Raw genomic sequence first — 19,994 nt, 5'->3', positions numbered from 1 at the left:
AACATCTAAAAACATCTGTGAATCAAAAAGTCTGAGGAAGTACAGATAAGAATCGCCAACACTCAGCGCCAGAGTCAAAACAAAACGTAGAGAAGCGTTAAACAAATTCTAATCAGAAGGAAGACAGACCAAAATATGAGAACTTAAGTAAACAGACAGCAAGTAAACCAGAAATAATAATGTAAATAAATAACAAAGAAAGCACATTTCTATGTGACATTGGTGCATGTAGAATTACATGTAGAGAATAAAACTCAATGGAAATAACTGTCTGCAAGATGAGCATGACGTCATGAATTGTGCTCGGGTTAGTAATACATAGATAGATGGACAGATAACACGTTATTGATTCCTTCAGGAGAGTTCCCTCAGGAAGAAGAAGTAAAAAGTAAACAGTAACTAATAAGGGTATAAATGTAAACAAAATAGAAAAATATTACAAGGAGAATAAAAATAGAACAGTAAAATAAGAGAAACTAGGCATTAACAACCATGATATAAAAAAGTATTGCACTGTTATTGTTTTGCATTCCCTGTCATCCTAACCCCCCCAAAGAGGAGTTGTACAGTGTAATGATGTGTGGGACAAAGGATTTTTTTTTTTTTTTAATAGTTTAAATCAGTAGTTCTCAAAGGAGGGTATGGTGTTTCCGCCCGGACAAAAAGGGGGGGTACCTGAGATTTTAAATATTTTAAAATAGCGACAATTCAAAATCCTTTATAAATATAATTGTAGAAGAATAATTCTTCAACAAAATAAATATTTAGAATTAAGTTCACGAGCCCAGATGGATCTCTATTACAATATCCAAAGAAGGTTGATGATTGATTATATGTATAGAAATTTTTATTATAATTTAATCACTTGTTTAATTTTTAAAACGTTTTAGTTATTCTTTTTTTTTTTTTTTTTGTCCAAATAAGTCAAGTAAGACCACAACAAATGAGCAATATGGTGCACTGTTATACAATTTAATAAATCAGAAAATGATGACATTATGCTGTATTTTATTTTTTTTATTTTACTGGGAAAAAAGGTTGAAAACCACTGCCCTAAATCATATCTAAAGCTAAAATTATTTTATAAGACTGATTATTTTGGATTATTGTGTTTGTATTGTGAGAGAAGGAGAGAAAGTGAGAGAGAGAGGAAGAGAGAGCAGGTGAAAAAACAGATTGAGGGTGAAGAGGATGGTTTGAGAAAATATGGGAAAAGGATGTTTATAACCTTACGTTATGTTACGTTCTAGGAGAACAGAAAATAGAAACATTGTGTGAAGTGTAAGGAAGAGATGGATACAGGATGTTGTTTGTAAAGGAAAACGAAAGTAAAGAAAAGATGAGAAAGTGACAAATGAAGGTATTCGTAAATGGTATGCTGTTGATTGTGGTTAGCTGCAAGTTTGTTTAATTGTTTGTTTGTTTAGTTGTTTGAGTGAAATGGGAAGAAATCAATAGGAATAATTACATGCAAAATGGAATTAAACTATGAGTGCGATAGATAATGAATGATTAGATGAAATAGGTTTATTTTGGTCATATAATCAACTATCAACCAATTTGTGTGAGCAGTTTAACAGTAAATTAGACATATTAACAATCATACACATTTACACACAGAAAAGAAAAGAAAAAGAATGACCGAAAAAAGAATAGGCGGAAGCCAAAGCTTATATTGGCCTATGATATACATTAAATTACCTGGAACATCAACGTTAAAAGATGAAAGTAATTGTTACTATATTTTATAATGTTCAAAAAACTTTATTTTTCAAGGGTCTCTTAAACCATAACAAAAAACTACATGTGTTCAGCTCATCACTGAGGATGGTCCATCATTTAACTCCTAGAACTGAATTACATTTGTATTTTTTATTTTATTTTTTTGACCTATTTCAAAAATCAATATCCCCCGTAAATGATAGTTTTCTTCTCATAATGTAAATAAGCTAAGAATACAAACTGGAAGGCTGTTGTTCTTTACTCGGAAACATAATTGCCATTGTTTTAAAATTAAATTATCTGAACATTTAACACATTATGACTTATAAAAAATGGATTGGTATGATCATAATAATAATGCTTTGTGTATTATTGAAATGAGCCTGTTAAGTTTAAGTATTGGGTCTATATTTCTTCTATAAACATTTCCCCAAACTTCAAAACAATATTACATATGGAAAAATAAATGAATAATATAACATATGCAGACATTTCTTATTCAGCATGTGTTTTACTTTATACCGAATAGCAATGGATTTGGATATTTTTCTTTAATATGTTCAATATGCGGCTTCCAACATATTAATGATCAATTATTATTCTCAAGAATGTAGTTCATATACTCTGTCAATTTCCACTTGATTCAACTTTAATTTTTGTTTCATAATTTGACTTTGCACCACTATACACCACAAATTGAGTTTTGTTATCATTCAATGATTACTTATTAATATTAAATAATTTTTAGGTGAATCAACGCAACCTCGATTTCCTCAACGATTTCTTTAAGTCTTCTCCTGAACAATATACATTTGTATTATCTGCAAACGTAATACATTTAATTTATTAGATACTGAACAAAGATCACTTAGATTAAGTATAAATAGCTTAGGTCCCAATAACAAGGCTTGTGGAACCCCACAAGTGACTCTTTCTGGCTGTGATTTAGTCTTATTAATTTCCCCATATTGAGATATATTACTCAAAACAACTACTTAACCACTATTGTGAAACACCTTTCTAATTTATGGGAGTATTGGGATAGGATTGAGGAAGATGTCTGCTGTGGTGGTGGTTAGTTTGGAAATTAATTTAATAAAAGTAACTTTAAAGTGCAGTCTGACATTTTTAGTTTGGAGTAATTTATATTTTTAATTAGACATTGCATTCCACCATACGTCTGGGAGGTGGCCTTGTGAGGTGTTTGTGCAGCAATATCAGGACAGCTGGCACAAAACAATGTGTGTGTGTGCGTGTTGTGACTAGTGTGAAAGAAAAGATAAGGAGAAACGTGAATAAAAACATTCTTTTGTTTTGGAGAATATCACGCACAGCGGGAGGTCAGAGTGCAAGCATGACAGCTTGCTCGCACCTACTGATAGACAAATGATAGTTTAAATTAACTTATAGATAATCTTTAAGTGAATTAGAAGGGTCCTCAAATACACATGAAGTAGTACGTATACTCTTTGAATTAAGGTTATTGATTAGCATTTAATGGGATAGTTAAGACTGTAATTTTAAAACGTGATATGCAAAATTGAACTAACCGAGAGGATATGAAAACCATGGGTGTACATGTTTTGAGTTCCAAATTCTGGAGGGAAAAAACCTCAACAAAACGTAAAACCATACAGACGGACCTGGGTGGTAGTCACGGAATTGTCCTAGGTCAAGCTAGGGTGGAAACTGTTATGCAGCCGGGGGACTGCCAACTTCTCTGAACAAGACAAGCTCCAAAGTTGTAGCCAGAACATGCTCACAAAAAATACAGGTGTGACAGAGGACGCCCACAGCAGGACGAACAGCAGGATACAAACAGACCCCTGCTGGACATAAGTGTCAACGGACAATGTTCAACACAATCTTTGAAGCATTCCGTTGTGGTCAACCTGCACACACCTTGTGGTGACCTGCTTACGAACTGTGCCCTGACATTCAATACTGCACAGAAGGAACTTCCTGATGTTGCCTGACAGCACGACATCAGCTGACAACTACTGGAGACGCCTCCCAGGAAGGAATGGAGGACGGGGACTGCTCCAACTGTCCTAGCACTGGCTGACTGAGGTGCGTCCGTGTGCCCTGCCACCCAAACCACCAAAGTGTATGATCACCAATTAGACGACTCATAATAGGAGCCTTTTGACTCTTATATATGGTGGGACTCAAGGTATGGCCGCTCATGTGAACTATCCTTACAACAATTAGAATGGTATAAGATGGACAACTGATGACCCACATTGTTCCTTTGCTCTCTGTCCTGCCTACGAAACCAAACATTTAGGTCAAATGATAAAACAGGGCGTAGCTGCCGCTGATTGAACCGATACGCTAATACCACATTTTCAATTATTTCGGTTGTCTGTTAAAAACATAGATATTGGCTGCAACTTGGACATTCCTGCTGTAGGCTACAAGGAGCTAGCAGCTACACAACAGCTGAGCTAAAATAACAAATGTAAGCATATCAAATATTTATAGTTGCTTATTACATACACAAAGTCGCAGAGAGACAGAAGTCTGTAGAAAGTATTCAGTAACAAACGTGTCCGCATCATTAAACTTTCTACCACAGGAAACATACTGAACAAATACAGCAGTTAATGTCAGACTATAATCTGGGATACCTTGTCTATCAGAGACATGGTTAAAACCCACAACAACTTTCGTTCTAATTAATGTCCCGGGGGACAGGATTACAGAAAAAACAGATCGAGTGACAAAGGGGGGTGGAATTATGATTTATGAAAGGGAAAACATTAAAAGTAGATCAATTTGAGTATGTTAAAATTTAAATTACATTTTCCTCAGAAATGTATTTCAAGGTAATTGTAGTATACCGACCGACCACAGCTAAAGACATTTTTCTCGATTCATTTTCAGACATCCTCAAACAGCATAGTATGAAAGAAGTAACGTTATGGGGGACGTTAATCTGGACTGGTTAAATAAGACGCGTAGAAAGAAACTTAAAATTATAAACGGCTTCTACATAGATACAAATGATAAGCAGCCCTACTAGAATTACAATTGGATGACAAAAATCAAAGAGAACATCTGTAAATACACGAATACAAAACCAGAAAGAAGAGTGCTAAAATAAAAATACCATTGGATTAATAAAACAATTTGGATTCTAATAAGACATGGGGACTCAGCTCTCATAAGAGCAATTAAAACAGGTCTAAATACAGATCGTATGATTTTAAAAGTTTGGAGGAACAAAGTTACAATGTTTATGCGGAAGTCTAAGGCTGACTTTCACTTAGAATTAATCAAAGCTGCAAAAGGGAACATTAGAAAGTTATGGAAAACCAGATACAAACTTACGGAAAGAGAGCAAACAAGAAACAACACTATAACATTAAATATTAATGGCGCTACTATCGCAGACAGTCTGGACATAAGTAATAATTTTAATGAACATTTCATCCAGTCTGTACAAACCCTGAATAAAAAGTCCCTCAAAATCAGTGCAAATAATTGTCATTTATTCAGGATGGACTAATTTTAGAATTAACAAATGAAACAAAGTTAAACAAAATCTTCACTGCATTATCAGACTCACGATCTAGAGATATATATATGGGTTGGACACTATCTTTCTAAAAACATATAAGGATTGTATTATTGCTCGTATAACAACAATTGATAAATAAATCAATAACGGAAAACACTTTCCCTACCACGTCGAGAAACTGCTACTATAATTAAATCCATAAAGCAGGAAATAAAGAAGACCAGAACAAGTACAGACCAATTAGCCTTCTCCCCGTTACAACAAAAGGAATAGAAAATTTTAAGTTAAAAAGTGGCTTTGGAGCAATCAAGGCTGCTCACACGGTCGCTAAGAGGGGCATTATGTTGACACATCAATTTAATGAGGATTATATTTATCCATGAGAGCATTTTTGTTGTAGATTGTGAGGTATGGCTGTTAAAATCTTGGTTGTTGTTACGAATGATGACAGATGTAAAAAAGAGCATCTATTGTCTTTGTGTGATGATTTAAATAAGGTGTGGTTGTATTGTATATTAAGAATGTGTCCATGAAGGGGCATTTTATGACTTTTCCTAAATTTGATTACATGCTACAGTATAATTATGTTTTTATTAATTATGAATGTATATATTTATTATGATTAATTAGTGTCATAATTTTATTGCTTGATTTTTGGATCCCTTTAATTTAGGTAGTCAGGGATGCAGATGGAAAGTAGCTATTTAGATATAATCTGGTACAGAACATATCTGTTTCTGAACTTAATGTTTCTGTGCATTGTCCCATCATAGATAGACTAAATTAAATACAACTATTTAGTGAATTATTGAGGCCACAATAATTCACTAGGTGTTGTAAAATATCAAAGTACTATTGCAAAAGCGAACAGTGACCTCAAACATGACCTGTCCTCCGCCTCTGTTCTTGCTGCACTTGACTATCAGCTGCCTTTTCTTTTTCTTGGATGTTTCTGAAAACTACTAATACTACTACTACTATTACTATTACTATTACTATTACTATTACTATTACTATTACTACGACTAACACTGTCCCTGTTTCAGGGACAGAGGGGGGAGGTGAGTTTGGATTGGGTCAAGTTTGAGCGTGTTGAGGTTTTATTTAATCGATATGATCAATCGGGTACAAGGATAAAGGTACGTAATGATTTAGATTGACAATTGCAGTGGTTGGCGGAAGCAACCCCAACCTCAAAGGAGGGTGCAAATTCAGTAATTAAATGTTTTGTGAATGATCTAATATCCCGACATGGTTTCCCCAAAAAGATTAGGTCAAACAACGGCACCTATTTTAAGAAAACAGGTTATCGTCTTCAGTCACAAGATCAGCACTTCTCAGGACCAGCAGCTTCCTAGGAAGGTGGAAAGACCATGAGACCAAAATGGTAAGTTTGCAAAATGTAGAATTTGTGTGCCAGTTTCCTCTGTGCAGATTTGAGGATGAAAGAAGCCACCCCAGATTCCCTTGCACTCGCTAAGAGGGGCACAGTCAAAGCCAATCCAGGACCAACACCCGATACCTGAATGGAGGGAACCGAGAGGAGAGACAACACCTTGCCAGCGATGACGAGAACGACTAAGGTTGCCAGCCAATATGTGTCCGTCGGGACTCCAGCAGCTGTGGAAGGAGGCCCTGAAGCAAGCCGAGGGCCTGGACCAAAGCCCCACGCCCCATACTCTGCCCCAGCCTTCCCCAAAGCCCCCACAGCTCCAACTCTACCTGAGTTTTCCCCAAAGCGGCCTGCGCGCACATGACATTGCACAGTCTGCCCAATGGACTGAACCACACCCCAAGAAGAGACAGAGACAGACTGTTTGAGTGGATCTCTTTCTTCACCAAGGCAGCCAAAAGCCCAACGAGGTGTCGGCAGGCCACCAGCCTGAGGCACCACCGAGCTATCTATACGAGCACTAATCGAACATGGACTCATACGAAATTCAGTTGTGTGTTCAAAATCAATTGGTAATTAACAATATTGGTAACTACATTCATTGCAAATGCCGGAAAAAATATTTTTGCAAATGTCTTACAGTCATAAGTCTATATACATTCATCTATTTATGTTCAATGATGTTCATGATCAAAGTATTTGTTATTCCTTAACTAAATCAAAGGGTAGGCCACTAATTGTGTTCTGTGAGATGGTTTTACTGCAGGCTGGTAACAGCGATCGCTCTGAAGGAGGGTCATAGACTGAATTTTTGCCTCGTATAAAAACATTGAGGTTTTTGCCTCTATCTGTGGTAGAGATTTAACTTAGTGGTCTACATCAGAAATTGTTTTGGTCCAGGGTCTTAAGACCCTGGAAGGAGGGTATGTCGTAGAATTTCTGACCTTTTGACCTATATTTCTTGTCTTTTAAGAATGTCCGCTCATTTTCAATTCTCTTCTATTTTGTGCCATTGAATGGACCAGTTGTGGGACAAAGGTGAATACGGAGTTATGCCAACCTGTCTACAGAATGTTTAGAATTTCCAAATATGACTAAGAGATACACGGTTGTTTTGGAACAGACAAAACCAAAACAAAACAATCATGACGCACTAGATAAAAAACAGTGACGCACAAGAGACATATAAAAAATGGCAGAAGACCGGAACTCGACAGTGATTTTGGCTTGTGTGTGTCTTGTTTGCTCCGGAGTAACATGTGGTCTGTCTGCACGGCCAACTTAATTCAACCTGCACTTCTGATAATGGGTAAATACATTTGTTGTACTAAACTACTTTTGTTGCCTGCTTAAGCTTCGGACAATCCACTACAATGTATTAAATGTGTACTTTTAGTGTGTTGTACCTGCTCATTGAACTTGTCCAGTTTCTCCACCTGCTCTTTCTGGTTTTTCTCCAGCTGCTCCATTTCCTTCTGGTGCTTCATGGCCAGCTGCACGCACACACACACGCACACACACACACACACACACACACACACACACACACACACACACACACACACACACACACACACACACACACACACACACACACACACACACACACACACACACACACACACACACACACACACACACACACACACACACACACACACACACACACACACACACACACACACACACACACACACACACACAAAATTAGTTAGTGATATTGTACAACTATGTTTGTTTGTGTATCGAATAGTAAGAGCACACACTCTCTTCCTCTCGTCCATGAACTTCTTGGTGTTGCTGCTGTTCAACTCTCGCACTCTCCTGCAGGACGACAACAAAGTTGTGTCAAAACATCGACACTCCAACATGCAAATACATCAGGGCCATAGTGTGTGTGCATGTGTGTGTGTTTCACCTCTCTCTCTCTGCCTTGTTTTTGATGCTCTTGTCCTGGCTGATGGCTTTGCTGTTCTCCATGGACATCTTTGCCTGATTGGCTCGCATCTCTTTGCTCTGCCTGTAGCACAACAACAAAACAAAGCAAAAATTCCTTTATGAAAAATTACAAACATTACCTTGAAATGTGACACTTAACAATCCATTCATGTATATATGTTTTCAATTACTTTTATACTGATTTTAGTGTGTTTTCTGTAATCAGACCTCAATTTAAAAACATTGCAGTAATTCTGACTACATTTGACAACATTTCCTGTGCTGTGGGGGAAATTATATATAATTTATTTATGGTTATTTTTAATATATTATTTTATTTGGCAGAAAAACACAAAAAAGTGTGTTTGACAATAACATTTTAATTCCAAGAAGATACTATGGTTCAAATATGCTTAATAAATTTGACTTGCCTTTGCCTTTATAACACACTAATATATTGTTAAAATATTTTCATACTGATTTTATATTGCCAAAAATGGACATACACATTTAAAATTAACAATCAATTAATCTATTAATTGAGTTTTTTAAATATTTGATATACATTATAGATGGCAGAACATACACAGAAGTCAGTTTTTCCACCAATTAAAAAGGTACAGTACATTCAAATATAATTCGCCAAGTATTATCTTAAAACATTATGACTTAATTTCCTTGGAAAATTAATATATTAATGAATCTAATTTTAATAAATATTATTTTGTTTTGATTTTAAATGGCAGAAAATACACAAAAAGCCAGTTCTTCCTCCAATTAAAGGGGACCGTTTATGCAAAACCAATTTTTCTTATCTATTGGTACCTGTTTTTGTGTACTTGGAATCTGCATTAGTCTCAACAATATGAAATCATACCGTAGAGGCCTTGCGGAGATATTTACAAAACATTTGTGATAGAAAGCGCTCAAAAGTAAAGCTCTACTTTTCAAAATGTGCTTGTTTGATGATAATTTACATTGGATATATCATATACAGTGGAACATTTATTCACAAACCCCTAATTGTACAAACCTTTCGATTTACGAATTACAGACCGACTATTTTTGGAGGCATGGCAGAGATATTTATAAAACAATCTTGCCTTCCTTTATACTTCCTCTAAACGAGCGTGAGGTCAGGGAATATCTCGATATATGGTAAAGTTTTACCTGGAGAGCTTTGCGTCAGTCTGCCATTGTTGTAGTCGGTTGGACGTTGTAGTCAATAAGTTCCTTCTTTTTCTCTATCCTCTTGTGAGGCAGACTGGCTCGTACATGCACATGCATCCTTCGCTGTTTCCGTTTCTAATACAAAGTAGCGTATCGTTCTAACTTGTATCTCTCAGTAGACTCCATATTGAAACACTAAAAAGTACAACATGACTGACGGGGGGAAGACGTAGTTGAACTGGAGACAGGTAAATAGGACTGCCCTCAAAACAGTGCATCCGGAAGAGACTGTCAGAAAGTGGCTTGAAGACAGTCCGTAAAACATAATCTATGCAATATTTTAACCAAATAACCACTATTACATGTTATGTAGACGACAAGGAAGTATTTTAAATGTAACAAACAATCATAATGTGACCCCTTTAAGGATAAAGTACATTCAAATATATACAATAGGCCAATAATTATCTTGAACAATTAATGAATCTATTATTATTTTTAATATTGTTATTTTGTATTGATTTCCACAATAAAAAAACAATCCATCAATTACTTTCACAGTGATGATGATGTGTTAAAACGTTCTTGATTTTTAGGGGGAAAAAAATGTAATTAGTTTTTTTCATTTTTGATTAATTTTAGAATATATTAATACATATTATTAAAGCGAGATCAACAGTGCCTCTTCTGGTTGCAACTGAGTAGTGCATATTTCTCTTAATTGCTTGAAGAGGCCATTAATTGCACACATCATTAACTAATGGATTAATTGATTAATAATTGATTATTACAGATTTTAAGTCGTTCATGTTCATTTCCTTTTTCAATGTAACAGCAGCCCATTTAGGCAGCAAACTAGTTGGGTGTGACGTCAAGTAGAATTTATTCTGCTTCTTTCACAGCTAAAAGGTTTGGAAATGAGACAAACAAGAATTAGAAGTTCTGACCTCTCATGGATGATTTTGAGTTGTCCAGTTTGCTGCTCCTGAACGCTGCTCAGTAACTTCTTAAGATGCTCACACTGTTGAGTAACGTGATTGTCCTTCATCTCTTGCTCCTCAACGCTGTGACTGCTGATCAGTGCCGACCACTCTTTGGTGTGCTGTGCCGTCATGTCCTTTACCTGCACGCACAACAACACACTTACACACTCACAACTTGTTGCGCCAACGTCAAACAATGGAGGACAAGCACCTTGGCTTTGTGATTAGTCGCCAGCGTTTGGATTTTGTCTTCTGTTTCCTTCTTCAGCTCCTGGCAGTTGTTTTCCCTAATGGACCACATACATGAGACCCAAACATACATGAGACATACATGAGACACAAACACACGAGACAGGCATTAGACACACATTAGACACAAATACACATGAGACACACGTTAGGCATACAGGAGACAGACATAAGACATAACATATATGAGCCACATGGCATGAGACTGACATGAGATGCACATGAGATGTGCAAAACACTTCAGACATACATGAGACAGGCATGAGACACACTCAAGATGTGCATGACAAATGCATGAGACTTAGACGAGACATATTGACCACAAAATTAAGTATACTATACACAGGGTTTCTGCAGGCATCAGCAAGTCTAATAATATGCTTTTTAAAGCTTTAAAACAAATGTGATGCCCATGCCCTACTGCAGATAGTTAGCATATATAGTATAATCAAAAGCTTGCAATTGTCTGTACAGACAAAATAAGTATTTGATAATGATAATCTTGAATAGTTGAAACCTTTACATTAACTATTACTAATAAGTGAATTGGAATTGGCTCACAAAACTGTTTAAACTGAGAATTAGTTTTCATTTATTTTATTTTCTGAAGCGGTAGCAGCAACTTACAGTTGTGCTGGCAACAGGAGACGTGGTTTTATTAGTCACACCAAAGAAATTTGGCATCGTTAACGGCTGCCTGCCTTTATTTTGGATTTATGATTAGCTGATAGCATGTGTAATTTCAACACATTGATGGCAATTGAGTTTGGAAGTCTTTTTGCACACGCTGCAGAACGCTTCTCTGGGTTTACAATCGACGAGCTTTAACCAAATTTTGAAAAGTTAGTCAGCCAGCCACTTTTGCTAAAATTTGCATTTCCCCAACGTGTATTCCTTTTTGCGCTTTTGCCACAGCATGAGCACATTCACAGGATGTAGCATTCCAAGCCTCCGGTGTGCCGACCGTAGACAATAGCCAATTAAAAGTTTCTGCCTGTCTCGGCGTACACGTTGATCTCGCGTCCAAAAATTTGTGGCGTTAAAAATGAGAGTTAACTCGTTATTATTGACAGTCCTACTTAAAAAAAAACAACTACATTGCTTCTTATAAAGTTAAAGTGCTTCTTATAAAGTTAAAGTACCAATGATTGTCACACACATCCTAGGTGTGGCAAAATTATTCTCTGCATTTGACCCATCACCCTTGATCACCCCCTTGGAGGTGTAGGGAGCAGTGAGCAGCAGCGTTGGCCGCGCTCGGGAATCATTTTTGGTGATACTACGGATTACATACAATAATAATAATAATCAGTCTTTAATTTATCACACGAGTGTGTGTTTAATTATTTATTTAAAAAATATAAATGAAATACAGAAATATTCATTTATTTAATTAAATCCATAGAGAGGGTTTAATAAATTGTACATTTAGTTTTTTTTATTAATTATTCTACCACAATATTTTTTTTTCCATCAATTGTACAGACTTTTGTAACGGACGCTAGAGAGTGTGGCTGGGCCAAGTGTAGGTTGGTAAACCTCACTTCCCGACAATCTTAAGACACCAAATTGACAGCTCAGGCATTTAGCTCTGTAGCTAGCCTGCTGCACTTTCATTCGAAGGACCCAAGTTCGAGTCCCAGGCTGACCGGAAGCATGGGGTTAACCAGGCAGGTTACACCTGGGTGGAAAAACAACTTTTGCTGGACAATAAATTGTCTTACAAATGATTGCTAATAAACAACGTTATTGCCAGCATTACTTTGTCACCAAATTAAGCACTAATGTAATCATAATATCATAATAATAATGCAAGTAACCCTTTCAAACGCAATTAACAGATTTGTCATCACTGTAGTATTTTTTTACTATTGTAATGAAAAGGTCAACATCTTAACCGAGTAACAAACAAACAAAAATAAAATGGACTCAATCTCTGTTAGCAAAAATTGCACTTTAATAAATATTAAACAATTTGGAGTGCAGATTTTTCCAAAAACTAGAAAAACTGGGTCGGTTGTTTTGTTGTCTTTTTTGTTGCCAATGCCATCATGGCATACTTGCTAGTGTGTCCGTGTTGATGGGCTCATGTTGCTTATTCAGTTTAAAGATGAAATAACCCATACTTGCCAACCCTCCCGTTTTTAGCGGGAGAATCCCGATATTCAGCGCCTCTCCCGACAACCTCCCGACAGAGATTTTCTCCCGACAACCTCCCGACAGAGATTTTCTCCCGACAAACTCCCGGTATTCAGCCGGAGCTGGAGGCCACGCCCCAAAAAAAAAAAGTCTGCCGCAGCTGCGATTGGACCTGACCAGCCTCCGGGTACAAGTACTGGAGTACCAATTGCTTGCCAGGGAAGATCTTCCCCAGGAAGCAAGGATTGACCGGTTTTGGGCCATGCTAGGGAGAGATGGAAGATTCCACACTCTCGTGCATTTGATGAAAGCACTTTTGTGCGTGCCACACAGCAATGCATCATCAGAGAGGGTGTTCAGCATGGTTACAGAAATAGTGACAGAGAATAGAAAGAGGATGGACAATTCAACCCTTAACAAAGCATTGTACTTTCAAGTACAACAATGAGTAGATGAGTGTTGTGTGTGTGTGTGTGCGTATATGTGTAAATAAATGAACACTAAAATTCAAGTATTTCTTTTATTTATATATATAATAAAATAAATATATATATATATATATATATATATATATATATATATATATATATATATATATATATATATATATATATATATATATATATATATATATATATATATATATATATATATATAGCTAGAATTCACTGAAAGTCAAGTATTTATATATATATATATATATATATATATATATATATATATATATATATATATATATATATATATATATATATATATATATATATATATATATATATATATCAGTGGCGTGCAGTCACTAGAGGCAGGGGAGGCACGGCCTCACCTGCCATCATGGAAAGAAAAAAAAAGTAAAAAGAAAAAAAAAAACATTAAATTGTTATATGTATCCAGTGATTATACTAAAGTTATTTTCCATTTAACTTCACCAGTATTAGATTATTTTTATTTTTATTTTCACATTTGCCGTTCAAATACTGAGAAGAGACGGTGCGGTGTCAGCAGCCAGTTGAGGCACGTCACTGCGTTGTGCCTCGCCCTCAACATGGATTGTGCGCAATGACTCGGCTAACTGCTGGCCTGCTGTGCAGTGAGACCGTATTGCTATATGAATTATATTAAACATTTCCATAGTTTAGTTAGCTGAGGTATATAATGTACAGTGTATTTTGTCAACAACTGTATGTGTGTAACGTATTTTTAGTGCTGAACGATCATAAAACTGCTGCCAAGACACACTGTGTGAGGCTCGTCTCACAACCCCGCCTCCTGGTGCCGGTTAACACTCCCGCCGCAGAATGCATCGCCCGACGGGAGCACCACACCAACCAAAGCCCACACCCAAACCCTCCACGTGCAAGACCGAATCCACCCAAAAAAAGTCACTTAACAAGAAGCCAAAAAGTGCAAAAACAACAATGCTCGCGCGGCGCGCCGGAGGAGCCGTGAACAGGGACACGACATTAGGTACACCTGCAGAATGCAGCGCGGATTTCATATTTCATTCATTCACAACGCTCCCGCATTTATAAGTAAAGGTAAGACCATAATAACGTTTTTTTAATTAAATGTGCTTTATTGTGTGCTACAGTTTGTAAGTGTAAAGTTAAAGTTAGGTTAAAGTACCAATGATTGTCACACACACACTAGGTGTGGTGAAATTTGTACTCTGCATTTGACCCATCCCCTTGTTCACCCCCTGGGAGGTGAGGGGAGCAGTGGGCAGCAGCGGCGCCGTGCCTGGGAATAATTTTTGGTGATTTAACCCCCAATTCCAACCCTTGATGCTGAGTGCCAAGCAGGGAAGAATGCTGGTATGAGCTTTTAAACATAACCCGTTAACTGCTGCCAATCAAATTGTGAATAAGATACTCTTTAGGGTTCATATGTTTGTAAATCTGACTGTGATAAAGTCAGTGCCTCACCTGACATGAACGTCACCGCACGCCACTGATATATATATTTATATGAAATACTTGAGTTGGTGAATTCTAGCTGTAAATATGCTCTCCTCTTAACCACGCCCCTAACCACGCCCCCAACCACGCCCCCCCCACCTCCCGATATTGGAGGTCTCAAGGTTGGCAAGTATGAAATAACCCCACAAAGGGACATTTGGTTTTGTAATAATCTTTTTTCTTCCTAACTTTCTTTACTTAATTGGCAGTGCCTCTCACTAGTAGTAAGTTGTGACTAACGAGGCGATGTCTGTGCATTCTGTGTGTCTTAGTTTAACGCTGAAATATACTGTTGAGTCACATAGCTTGCTCCTCCCCCTACGCACCCTGTCGTTGACCTTGACGTACACATTCCAAAAAATCTAGCTTCACGTCAGCATTCACTAATCACTATTCATTATTATTTATTATTCGCTCGTGCTCTCTCGGCCATGTATGCCTATTAAATGTAAAAAATATTGTGATATATGTATATATATATTAGTTTTAATGAATTAAATGTAATTCCAATGAAATGTATTAGTTTTAAACGTGTATTTTTCTAATCCATAAAGTATAATTAGTTGATGATGTTTAATTGTTGCACTGTTGTTCCTTTACCCTCGTTTTTTAATGGCTTTGTCAAGCAGTTTCTCCAATGTGTTCTTCTCCTTGTCGTGCGCAGACACCATCTTGTCTACCTGCGCACAGTGTGTCTTCTGCATGACGTTTTGATCCTGTAGACAACATTTTATTTTATTTGCAAGGTAAACAACAACAACCACGTGGCGCCATCTTTGTGTTCCAATCACCTTTGAGTGTTTCTTCTTCAAAGCGTTGAGCTCCTTCTGCTGCTTCTTCATCAGTTTGAGGAACGTCTGCAGCCAAAGACACGTACACGCGTTACTTGGCTAAGATAAAAGTAAATATCGTCTGTGAGACCAAGACATGACTTGAGGGAAGCACCTTCATTTGTTTGAGGTCATCAATGCTGATGTTGGGCACCCATGTGTTATCTGAAAGACAAAACCAAGTGATTTATATGTGTTTATGAAAAAAATAGTGAGTGAAAGCGCACCTTTCTTGGGCTCTGCTGTGTTGTTTTGGGCGGCGTTGGAGGTCTGAGCCATGTCTGAGCTGCTCTGAGGCGTCACACTGACCTTCATCGTGTCTCCTTTGCCTTTTCCCTTCTTGTCGTTTTTGGAGCTTCCACTTGGAACATCTGCGATGTCGTTCTGAAGGAGGACACACACAAGCTCCTTGGTCCTGTGTGTGTGTGTGTGTGTGTGTGTGTCTTGTATTACTATATTGATATTCTAAGAGTACCGTGTCAATGCCGAGTGCTTTCATCTGGTCAGCTCTCTTCTCTGCGATGGTCAAAAACTTCTTTGGGTCTGAGAGAGCGTCCACAATAGCTGCAACAAACATTAAAGCTGCAGTGAAAAATTTTTTTCTCTGACAACGCTTCGCTCAGCCTCAGCTAAATAGCTATTTTATATAATTGAATTTTTCTTAAAACATTTTATTAAATTGACAAAGTTGTCATTTAATTTTCTGACTCTTTTTTTCAATTTAGGATTCATTTATTTATTCTACATTTATTTATATTGAAAAAAGGAATAAAAAGGAGCTAAATGATTGATTTAATTATTCTTTGAGATTTTTGCAAGATTTACAAAAAGCACAAAAATCAAATAACATCTATCCATCCATTTTCTACCGCTTGTCCCGCGGGGGGTGCTGGAGCCTATGTCAGCTGCATCCGGGCGGAAGGCAGGGATCAAATAACACACATATATATATATATACATATATATATATATATATACTGTATGTATATATATATATATATATATATATATACTGTATATATATATATATATATATATATATATATATATATATATATATATACTGTATATATATATATATATATATATATATATATATATATATATATATATACTGTATATATATATATATATATATATATATATATATATATATATATATATATATATATATATATATATATATATATATATATATATATATATATATATATATATATATATATATATGTATGTGTGGGAAAAAATCACAAGACTATTTCATCTCTACAGGCCTGTTTCATGAGGGTTTCCTCATTCATCAGGAGATTTTAAAAAAAAAAAATCAAAAATTAAAAAAAAAAAAAATCTCCGGATGATTGAGGAAACCCTCATGAAACAGGCCTGTAGAGATGAAATAGTCTTGTGATTTTTCCCACACATACATATTACGCTCTACCACGGTATCGAGCACTATTTTTTTTGGATAATCTAATTAAGACATATACATATATATATATATATACATATATACATATATATATATATACATATATACATATATATATATATATATATATATATATATATATATATATATATATATATATATATATATATATATATATATATATATATATATATATGCAGTGCAGTAAAACATTTAAAAAAGTTCCTCTATGACATTCTGACTATCAAATTGCATTTGTATCCAAATATTGGGGTATTTTCTTAAGCAAGTTTTAATTATGCAAGCAAATAATAACCGGTGATTAATCATTATTAATCACAGTAAAAGAATGTGATTAATCTAATTTTAAAAAATAATCACTTGATAGCCGTAATATATATATTTATATATATAAATCCATCCATCCATCCATTTTCTACCGCCTGTCCCTTTCGGGGTCACGGGGGTTGCTGGAGCCTATCTCAGCTGCATTCGGGCGGAAGGCAGCGTACACCCTGGACAAGTCGCCACCTCATCACAGGGCCAACACAGATAGACAGACAACATTCACACTCACATTCACACACTAGGGCCAATTTAATGTTGCTAATTAACCTATCCCCAGGTGCATGTCTTTGTATATATATATATATATATATATATATATATATATATATATATATATATATATATATATATATATATATATATATATAAATATATATTTATATATGTCCTGTATATGTATACATATAAATATATATTTATATATGTCCTGTATATGTATACATACATAAATATATATACATACACATATTAAATAATTAAAAACCAATAAATACAGTAAATGAAATATTAAATATATAAATAACTAAAAGTAGATTGTGATCTTGATAAATTTCAGCTCGATCACGGTGATCAGCTGTCAGGTATATTAACTCCATGAAAAACGGCGGGGATGTCTGTGACAACATCCAAACAGAGACAACCATTTGCCGCTCCACTTCCGGTTGTATGTTCGGTACATCATCACTTGGTGTATAAAAGTAAGTGTTTGACACATGTAATGGAACAAAGTTTGAAAGAAGAACTAGGATAGAAATGACTAATTTGGTATGAAAAGAAAATCATTAAGGACAACGAGGAGGTGGCTAACGACTGTGGTCGTGGCTATTTCCTGGACTCAAACCCTTTGGCTTTATTTAATGTCCTTCTCATTTGTTTGCCTACTCAGCTTCAAAGATTCTATGGCCGTCATCATTTGTGGGCGAGTCATTACTGCAATTGTTCAAACTGACCTGAGGCGGTGGGTGGGTGGGTGGGTGAGAGAGTGAGTGAGTGAGTGAGTGAGTGAGTGAGTGAGTGAGTGAGTGAGTGAGTGAGTGAGTGAGTGAGTGAGTGAGTGAGTGAGTGAGTGAGTGAGTGAGTGAGTGAGTGGAGTGAGTGAGTGAGAGAGAGAGAGAGAGAGAGAGAGAGAGAGAGAGAGAGAGAGAGAGAGAGAGAGAGAGAGAGAGAGAGAGAGAGAGAGAGAGAGAGAGAGAAAGAAGAACTGAAGGCCATAGTCGCCATTTTATTACCACTTGGGAATAAATCGAGTGGCGTAAAGAAGACAACCTAAAACCTCCTACAAAAACAAAACATAGACACTGGTGATTGGTTTGCTTTGCTCACCCCCAAAGCCATCGGGCACGTAAGTCTTGAGAATGATCTGGCAGAAGATAGTGGGCAAGGAGAGGGGCTTGTTACCCTCGTTCCTCAGGGAGATGTGACGGTAACCAGCCTGCAGGCCGTCTAGCGGTAGGATGCGCTGGCCAATTAGCTTGTTGTTATCGTCGTACACCGCCAACCGCAGCACTGCCAGGTCAGGCAGGATCACCTGAGGAGAAGGAGAAAGTAAAGGATGACTAAAAAGTGGGATACATGTGCAGACAGAAAAATACACAAGTGTTTTTGCTTTTTTCTTCGGCTTCTGAGGAGTGTCGTTTTTGACATACGTTTTTGTCTCCGTCATCTGTTTACTATTTGGCTCATTGACCAAAGCGGAACGTATCATTTTCCTTTCTGCGCAGCTATCCGTTTAAAAAAACAAAAAGACAAAAATTCTAATTTCTAACTATTAATTTTATTTACTGGTCAAACCAGCAGGCGGAGCTTAGGGGGCGAACCTACAGCGGATGCCATTGAGTGATAGCAATGCAACATGAGCATATCTGCCCATTGACAAGGCCATTTCCATAACACACACACGGTGCTGCTGTATACTGTATCTTGTATATTTATGTGTGTGCCTGTGTGGAGGTGAGAGTCTTAACTGGCCTTGAACGTGCAGATAAGTGAAGAAAGAGGAGGAAGATTAATACTCTGCGGAGGGTGAGTGAAGAGATAAGAGCGCAAGAATACTCACAAGAGATGAATGACTGTAAGTCGTTGTGTGTATGCTGAAGCTGGTGTGTGTGTGTGTGTGTGTGTGTGTGTGTTTGTGTGTGTGTGTGTACGTGTAGTTGTGAGTCACGATGCTTGCGTATGTATGTATGCACGCACGCACAAGGTGAGCTTCTGAAGGTGCTTGTGTCGGACTGTGAGCATCTGACAAAGGAGATCTTTCCAGCAGCTTGTGATGCCCCTTACTGTGCGTATATACTGTATTTGTGTGTGTGTAG

The 19,994-nt window shown here is 36.7% G+C and overlaps 1 protein-coding gene across 4 annotated transcripts in view; it reads right to left on the bottom strand.

The window, feature by feature from the left end:
• The window catches only part of LOC133648666 (1-phosphatidylinositol 4,5-bisphosphate phosphodiesterase beta-4-like), a 171,308-nt gene that overhangs the window by 6,755 nt on the left and 144,559 nt on the right, over positions 1–19,994 (bottom strand). For all 4 annotated transcript variants that reach the window (XM_062044961.1, XM_062044963.1, XM_062044960.1 and 1 more), the window contains 11 exons: positions 19,006–19,210; positions 16,381–16,469; positions 16,133–16,289; positions 16,021–16,070; positions 15,867–15,932; positions 15,676–15,791; positions 10,941–11,016; positions 10,694–10,869; positions 8,557–8,658; positions 8,405–8,462; positions 8,045–8,131 (listed from right to left, as the gene is read on the bottom strand). In XM_062044961.1, coding sequence (XP_061900945.1) covers positions 8,045–8,131; positions 8,405–8,462; positions 8,557–8,658; positions 10,694–10,869; positions 10,941–11,016; positions 15,676–15,791; positions 15,867–15,932; positions 16,021–16,070; positions 16,133–16,289; positions 16,381–16,469; positions 19,006–19,210 — 1,182 coding nt within the window. The remainder of the gene's footprint in view (positions 1–8,044; positions 8,132–8,404; positions 8,463–8,556; positions 8,659–10,693; positions 10,870–10,940; positions 11,017–15,675; positions 15,792–15,866; positions 15,933–16,020; positions 16,071–16,132; positions 16,290–16,380; positions 16,470–19,005; positions 19,211–19,994) is intronic.

Source organism: Entelurus aequoreus, linkage group LG04, assembly GCF_033978785.1.
Source record: "Entelurus aequoreus isolate RoL-2023_Sb linkage group LG04, RoL_Eaeq_v1.1, whole genome shotgun sequence".
Taxonomy (NCBI): domain Eukaryota; kingdom Metazoa; phylum Chordata; class Actinopteri; order Syngnathiformes; family Syngnathidae; genus Entelurus; species Entelurus aequoreus.
The sequence above is the reverse complement of the archived record's forward strand: the minus strand, read 5'-3'. Positions and strand labels throughout refer to the sequence as shown.